This window comes from Grammomys surdaster, unplaced genomic scaffold (genome assembly GCF_004785775.1).
Source record: "Grammomys surdaster isolate TR1022 unplaced genomic scaffold, NIH_TR_1.0 843, whole genome shotgun sequence".
NCBI lineage: Eukaryota > Metazoa > Chordata > Mammalia > Rodentia > Muridae > Grammomys > Grammomys surdaster.
This window is the reverse complement of record NW_021605262.1, coordinates 1,959,311-1,967,895: the sequence shown is the minus strand read 5'-3', so window position 1 is coordinate 1,967,895 and position 8,585 is coordinate 1,959,311. Positions and strand designations below refer to the sequence as shown.

The following is an 8,585-nucleotide window of genomic DNA, read 5'->3' as shown; positions in this document are numbered from 1 at the left end:
CAACTGTCCCAGAAAGAAAGAAAGAAAGAAAGAAAGAAAGAAAGAAAGAAAGAAAGAAAGAAAGGAAGGAAGAAAGAAAGAAGGAAAGAAAGAGAAAAGACAATATTCTAGAGAGGAACCAGTGTCCCGACTTCCAAACCCACTGTGAGTCCACTGATCCTTGTATCCACAGGAATCCTATGTTGGAAAAGGGAAATGGCTGAAGCCAAAGGCCAACCAGAATGGACGCCTGTATCTAAACAAACATTTTTCTCACAGTTCTGGCAGCTTGTCGTATCACCTTTCAGCAGAAGCTAGAGCCAACACAATGATGGATCTGTGATAGAAAGGACCACGGAGACCATGACTACTCATTCATACTTCCTGCCCTCCACTTAAATCTAAACCCATGTCATGATTCTGATGGTGGACTTAGGGTCAGGGCTCAGGGTGGGGTAGCTACTGCATCTTTTTTTCTTCCTAATGTGACCGATGTATCCATGGATATATAATGTGACCTAATGGATACATCATTTTTTCTGCTTTTAGCTATGAATTGTGTCCTTTAGTTGGCCTGTTGAGGTTGGGTGGCCAGGTCTAGCTTGTTAATTAGCAGGGATTGGCTCTGACCCCCCAAAACCCAAGTTCTTCTTGTAACCTTAGACATTCTGTGTGCCAGCCTCTAAGAAAGCCTGCACTTCCTTCACAGACTGTGTCAGGTTATAGGCCTGTCTCACTTGGGTGCAAACAACAATGACAAGATGTTCAGCTGTTTCTGAGTATCTATCTGGTCTTTCAATGTCAAAGAAGATAGTTTGAAGAAGGAACAGGGTGTGAGGGTTTTGAGTTTCGCTTTCCACCCCGAGACTTAGGACAGGACCACAGGGTGTGGATGTCCTCTTAGTAAATGTAACACTATTGTGGAAATCTCAGAGATTGAGACTTTGTAACCAGAAGAAGAGGAGCAGGCAGAAACTTCCTAGTAGACAGATTCTGATGGCAACAAAGAAAGTTTCTGAGGATATTGGATACAATGTCAGAGGGATCAACGAGAGTTCAAGCCCTGATTTCAAGTCGCTTTTAAAGCTGAATGAGGATTTCACATTTCCACCTCTCCAGCATAAGCGTGACTGTGGCTGGTTGTCTGGTTGCCTGGGTACAGACACACCCCACACATTAGCTGCGGAGCCTGGAGCCCAGGAGGTTGGCCTAGGATGTGTTCACTCCCGCTGCTGCGAGGCACTTCGGGAATTGTAGTTTTTCTTCCGCTCCCTGCTTGACTACTGGGAGACTAGTGCAGCTCTGAAAGTAGCACTTGCACTTTCCAGTCTCAGGCTCGGGTCCTCCCCCGGCGGTCCGCATGCCGATGACGTCACAGAACCCCGCCCCCTGGAGGCCGAAGGGATTTAGGCGTCTACACAGGGCCTGTCATGAGGCAGTTAACAGGAGCACAGATATTCGTGAAAGCAGAACCTGGCTCTTGCTCATCTCTTCCAGGATGTGCCTAGGGCTTTCCTTTTGTGTGGCCCCGCTCCGTGCTGGCTTTTTGATCAGGCGGATCGGTGGGCAGCCATGATGGGGGCGGGGCCGGGTGGGGCGGGGACCTCGTGTGCTGTCGTCGCTTCGGGCCCTCCGGGCTGCGCCGCTCTCCAGTGCCCTAGGCTGCTTCGCTGGTCTGAGCCCTAGGCCGGCTCCACGGGGACCTCGGCGCACGCATGGACCTGCCCGCGCCCGGCGGGAAGCGGCCAGGCTGGCGGTGGCCCGGGCGGCGGAGCAGGGCCGAGGCAGCGGGCCCCTGAGCGCGCGCCCTGCAGGTCGAGCCGCAGCACCATGATGCCCGGCGAGACGCACCCAGCGGCGCCCGGGCCAGCCGACCTCGCGCGGTGTCAGGGCTGCGCCTCCCTGCAGCAGGTGCGAGGATCCGCGGCCGACCCTTTTGCGCTGTTTTGGGGGTGGGTGCCTGTGCTTTGTCTAATCCCGGATGCCAGAATTGGTTCAGCTGCTGCGATGCTGGCCGCGGACAGAGTGAGCGTGCTCTTCATGTCTCCTTCTCGCTTGCCCGACTCAGGGTTTGCAGGGCCGGAGTTGGGTTGGTGGGTGACGCTGTGTAAGCGCGGAGGGAATCTTCCTCTCTGGGATCAAGGCCTCCTCGCACTCCTAATTATTTGTTGCTTGACTGCAAGGGTTTTATGTTTTATGTTGCGTGCCCGGGTTGCTAGACTTCAAGATTTGGGAGATACATTTCAGCTTACATGTATCTATTAATATACCATTAAGCTTAGCTTTTGTTAGGTAGCATGTTAGTTGTCTGGTTAAAATATTACAATAAAGATACGTAGGTCGCGGTAGTTTGTTACAGTGGCATGCTCTGTTCTTAACAATGAATCGCTGCAGGTGGGTTCTGAGTTTTACTGATGCAATGGAAATAGCCCCCAGTGCTTCGTTCTGGAGACGCTCACAGCTTTCTGTCTTAGACTCCAGTTCAATTATTGTCAGTGGCAAAACGGAATTCGCCCTTGCCCCGGTTCAGTTTATCCACTTTCTGCCTAGTGTTCTAAGCATTGTTCACATTCTGGTAAACCAACTAGACACGGATAAGGTGAACGTGCGCAGGTACGACTCGACAGGATTTTAGATGTTGGGAAGAAAATAATGGAAGATGTCAGGGATCCTGGCGAGGTGTTTTTGAGACAGTGGGAGTTGTGAATGTTGAAAAGCAGCTCTGGATATCGGTTTTAACAAGTGGGACGTTTTCTTGATGTTTGATGAGCAAAGCCTGTGCAAGCCTTGTGGTTGGTGAGATAAAGGATGCATACCAGGTGGAAGTTTTATTTTTATTGTAAAGTCCGATGTCTCTGCGCCGATTCGTATCTTCTAGTTGTCTAGGGAGTAGGAAATGGGATGTGTGATGGCACTCTCTTATAGAGACGGTGGAGGGTCAAGGAGAGTCGAGCCATGTTGTAGCTAGACCACATTGTGTAGGCATCTTATAACCCTCCCCTCCCTTTTCAAGATTCTGAATGGCAAGCATCTATAATGGACCATATTTGTGTTTTGAGCCATTCACTCAAAAAAATTTTGACCCTCTGCTGGTTTATAAAGAGAAGAGGAAAGTTATATTAGAAGTAATGTATTGGTAAAAACAGAGGCAAAAGTAGGAGGGGAGAGTGGTTTAGGACCAGGCCTGGGACTGCTGGGATTTCGTGGTCTTTGGAAAAAGTCCTATTTGAGCAAGGTTGTAGGAGAGTGAGTTCTGTTGATTTCTTTGGAGCCAGACATCCCAGTGGATGCATTGAGGAGTTGCTTGCCTGGTGTGCTTGTGAAGACCACAAAGGCATATGAGCCTGGGATAGACTGAAGGTATAGGATTTGCCGAGGTCCTCACACACTGTTGTATGGTTTTGGGCTTCTCTGGGTGAGGTGGTGAGTCATTGTTGGTACTTGCACAAACAGCTGTGTGACCCATGCTTCTTAGTCCTCTGGAGAGCTGCATCCACACATTGCCCACCAGGAGTCCCTGTCCTGTTGAAACAGCAGTGCCATTGAGTTCTTTACTTTGCGTAGGCGAGAAATTGGTGACCATCCTGGTGCCTCCCTTCTTTGACAGCCTGCATCCAGTGCATTTGCTGGTTCTCTTGACCCTGCCCCCGCTTTTATTTCTTACCTTCACTGTGGGTAGCATTATAACCTGGGACCTAGAAGCTACTGCTTTCAGTTCCCAAGGACAGTTTGTTGTTTTCTTTTGTTTTTTTTCCCTTTCCTTCAAGCCACACTTTCACTTTGGTGAACAGTGAGTAGAGCAGAGGTTCCATTAGCTCTGTATAGACCTGGTCTGTAAACTTTCTTCCTTAAGAGGAAAGATCATAAGTAACTGTGCTTTGGGAAGTTGTTCACATCTGCTCACTTACCACTGAGGTGTGAAAGCAGCCATAGACTAGAGTAAAAGAGCTCCAGGCCTGTGTTCCCACCAAGAGGAGGGTAGCTTCTGAAAAGGCTTTGCAGGCAGTAGTGTTCTGGAGATAGCGTGGAGTTCTGTCTCTGGAACACATCTTTAATTTGCAAAGTGAGTCTGGGAAGATGGGTCCCTAGCAGCTGATAGAACATCCTAGGAGGCTTTGTGCTTATATGCTGTATGTTGAGAGATGGAAGCTTTTGTCCATTAACATCACCAAAGCAAAGTGTGTAGTAAAAGCTTAAACGTCACTGGTGGAAGGCACAAGATGAATTGATGAATGGGAGCTGTTTGACAAAAGGTAAATTATCTCACTAATGTGGCCTAGTGAGCTTTACAGCGAGGAGTTCATCAAAGCTCTAGGGAACAGAATGATAGCAGGAAAAGCCCTGAGTGTGAGAAGCAGAGCCAGGTGAAGTGTCGGAATGGTTCTCATGTCCGGGATGTGGAGCGTACCAAGATTTCAGCCTTTGAATAACCACATGAGGTGTGGTGGAAGAAGGAAAGGAAGCTGAGGTGGAAAGGTTGTTGGAAATCTGGAGCTAAAGCTTTAAAACATTAGACTTGGGAGGTTTAGCTATTTTTCAGATGTTTGTGAAGTATATTTGAATTGTCCTAATGTTCTTCCAAGGAAGTGGAAGCTAATTTTAGGTTTTATGGGCTTAGAGTTCATAGAAAGAGTCTTTTTCTGGGGCAGGGGTTAGGTAGTGTTGTCAGTCACTTGAGTTCTGACAATCTCTAGCTTAGGAAGAGAATCTGGCCGCTGGGTCTGAGCCCTTGAAGAAGAAAGCATGGAATGAAGAGAGGTGGGAAGAGATAAGGATACTTATGCAGAAACTGGTTGCTGGTCTGTTGAGGGGAGAAAGATGACTGGACATTACCACAGCAAGTGTTTGCTGTGTGTAGCTTAAACTTCTCAGGAGAGAACTTTTGGGAGGAGCCATTGCTACTTCTTGTTCCTGCAGAAGATGTCTGCATAGTATTTCCCACAGTTGCACCTGCCCTGGTGCGGGAGCTTCATTCTGACTTGGAGTTTTAGTGTAGCTGGTCCCTGTTCCGAACTGAATAGTCCTTTGCTTGCAGAACACCTTGCTGCTGGTCTGGCCCTTGTTTTCTTTAGCCTGGAGGATACAGTTGCCTTTTTATCTGCTGTGTCATAAGTGTATCTAAAGGCAGCTGTGCTTCCCAGCATCTTAAGTATCTTTTGATAGTTTCACAGAGTACTCTTGCTTGTAGTAATTTGTTACTGATCTTAGCCCAGCAGCCACATGTTCTAGAACCTCAGTAGTTACAAAAACCAATGCAGGCCTGAGTCTGTTGGTACTATGTAAATTAGGCAAATATTGAGTTACATAGTTTTAGATTAAGCCAAGGGATTGGTTGTTGGAAGTCACCTTCCTTTTGGGGAACATATGCTAATGCACTTTGCATTAGCATTGATTAGCATGTAATAGCTGCAGATAGTCCCCAGAACAGGAAACTGGTCAGAAATATTTCATTTAAAGGATCCTCAATTTGTTGTAAGGAAGCTCCAGGAGCTTAAAGTGAGAATGCTAGAGAAAAGTTGTTAGACACCTGCAGAGCGCACCCCCTCCCTTCCTAGAACTCTTGAACAGTTAACCCCACCATCCCACATTAATGTGGGTCAGTAAGACCCAGAGGGCGCTCCACCTCTCATATTCTCATATGCTGATCTCACTATTCAGGAAGTTCAGTTCCAAACAACATAAATAAACCTGGATGGGAAAACAGAAAAAAATTGTTCAGTTAGGAGCCCTGTAGTGTCCAACTGGCTATACTAGGATATTGACATGCACACAGGCCTTGGGAGTAGTACAGAAGGAGCTGAAACAGGTAACTTGGAAGGATATACTTTTTCTCGAGCTCAGTGGTTCTCAACCTTCCTAATACTGTGACCCTTTTATATAGTTCCTTATGTTGTGGTGACCCCTCCCCAACTTTAAGATTATTTTCTTTGATACTTCATAGCAGTAATTTTGCTACTGTTTTGAATCGTAATTAAAAAAACCCACATTTTACAATAATCTTAGGTGAACCCTGTGAATTGGTCATTTGACCCCCAAAGGAATCTCCACCCACAGGTTGAGAACCATTGCTCTAGGATGTTAAGCTTTGTGGTTTTACAACCCCCTTACCCCCATTTGTTTCTCTAAGGCAGAGTTATATGCGATCAGTATTGAGAGAGAAAACTCTATCTAATGTTCTATTAAGACAACCCACAGCCTTGCCCGTATCATCTTCCCAAAAGACACCATTTTTAATTGCTTTTATGTGGATAAAAGTAATGAATGAGTTTTATAATGAAAATTAGTAAATTTGTTACATATTTTTGGTTGAAGACATTTAGTCTAGATTTGTAATCTTGGAATTTGAGGGTGATGTACTAATATGGCCCCTGTTTCTGTGCCTCTCACTGCTGTATTCAGGGTGTGGTACTTCAGTTAGTGAGGCGGAGATGGTGGTCACAGGTTAACTCAGTTATATTCTGATGTATCTTATTACCTTTTATTCCTTCATTGTTTCTTCTTTGCTATGTTTGTATGTATGTATGCATGCATGAATGCATGCATGTATGTATGTATGTAGCTGGCCTGGGCTACTCAGCAACTCACTGTGTAGCTGAGTTTAGCTTCTAAACCTCCCACCACCTTTCAGTGCTGGGATTACAACCATACACCACCATGCTTGGTTTAGTAGTTGCATTTTAACTTTAGTTTTTCTTGTTATTATGGTAAAACACTTAGCAAAATCAACTTTGTTTTGGCTCATGGTTTGAGAGGGCTACAACCAATGGGGGAGAGATGGCCACAGAAGCTGAGGTATGTGCTCACTCACCCGCAGTCAGGAACCTGGGACTTGAGTGCTTGTGTTCAGTTTACTTAGAGGATCTTTATTCTATCTCCACCCCTCTGAAGTCCTATTTGTGTTCCATGGGTGGCACTCTGTTGGGAGCCACAGACTTCTCGCTGGATGTTGGAGATACACTTTCTGTCACATAAGGGAAAACTGAAGATGAGGCTTGATACTGTATCTCCCATGCCTTTCTGTTGTTTCCATGTGATTTGTCCAGAGCACTTGACGGTTTCCTCTGACACCAAAATTTGGTAACTTTCTCTTTTCTCTCACCTCTGATTGTGCTTTCTTTTCTGAGACCTTTTGCTGAGTTCTGTGGTCAGAACTTTTGAGTCTGTAATTAAACTCTTTTGTAATTTAGCTGCAACTTAATTCATGTAAAATGTGTCATCTAATGTGTACAGTTACTCAGTGGTTTATAGATCTAGCAGTTGAGTGGTTACCCACTCATTCTGAAACATTTCCACCTGCCCTTACAGGAGCCTTTCCCAGCCAGCAGTCATCCCAGTCTCCTCCTCCCTCTGTTTTCTGCCAAGTCCTCATCTATGGGCTTGCTTATTATGGACAGCTCTCAGGAATGGGTTAGTGTACAGGGTCTGCTGTGTCGTATTTAAGGGTTCATCTGGTAGTTGCATTGCTCATTGCTTTTCATTGTCAGTACTTGGTGGCTTAGCCATTCACCCTTTAATGAGCATTAAGCTTATGTTTCTGTTTTCAGTGTAAAGAGTGCTGTTGTAAATATTGCTAAGGAACTTGCCATGGGCATATGTCTCCTGTTCTTCTGAGTGTATGCCCAAGAGTGTAATGCTTAGTCTTGTGGCAACAGCCATCAACTGTGACTGGGAGTCCGTGTTCTCATTCCTGTCAGTACTAGCTCTCCTTTTCTTCTACAGACACCCTAGTGGATGGTCCTGTGTCTGATACTCTGAGTGCTCTCTGTGTCCTTTTAACTGCCATATGGCTTCTCCAGTGTGCCATCGTTTCTGTCAGTGTGTCTGTGTCTTTGAGGTTTTCTTGTCTGCTTGTCTGATTTTGTTTACTTGAAGTCTGGCTTTAGTCTCCCTTTTTTTTTTTTTCATTCATTTTAGCTCAGGTTTGGAAGTCTTTAGTGCTTCATTAAGAGCTGGGGAGGGGGCCTATGTTGTCTCCAAACTAAGTGGTATATGGTATTGTGGCTCAGTCTTTTACTGAAGAGCTAGTGCCAGCATTTAGGTCTTACCCCTTGCTCCCTGGAAGACAAAGAACTGGGATGAAAGGAAGGGCCCTTCTCAGATGAGTTTGCTCAGGTCCCCTCACCCCATGCTTTGGGTCACCATGGGTCAACACTCATGCCCCAAGTGTGTGGTCCTGTAAGACACCATGGGAAGACTGACTTCCTGCTGGATGGCAGAGAATCACTTTCCCTCACAGAATGGAAAGCTGGAGCTGGTGCCCAAGCATAGTAGTAGAAGGGTAGTACTGTCCTGGGGCCTATGGATCCTCCAGTTGTACAGGGTCTACTCTTGACACTCTTGAATATTTGCTTGGTGCAATTTGTTGTACAAATTTTGCATCTATTTATAAGTGGTATTTTTGTAAAATAAACAAGTTGTTACAGACAACAAATAAAAATTAGTTATATTTCTTCACACATATAAGACCTACTTGAGAAACATAAGAGAAACACCAGAGATGGCATTCCTGCAGGACATAGAAACTGACATGGGTTAGGAGCATCTAAGCAGGATTCTTACACAGAGGTGATCACATAAGGACAGAGATGCAGGTGCTCCCTTATATC

The 8,585-nt window shown here is 45.8% G+C and overlaps 1 protein-coding gene across 1 annotated transcript in view; it reads left to right on the top strand.

The window, feature by feature from the left end:
- The first annotated feature begins 1,809 nt into the window (after positions 1 to 1,809).
- Positions 1,810 to 8,585, top strand: part of Ice1 (interactor of little elongation complex ELL subunit 1) — a 40,229-nt gene continuing 33,453 nt past the window's right edge. The window contains exon 1 of the mRNA XM_028782760.1: positions 1,810 to 1,890. Coding sequence (XP_028638593.1) covers positions 1,810 to 1,890 — 81 coding nt within the window. The remainder of the gene's footprint in view (positions 1,891 to 8,585) is intronic.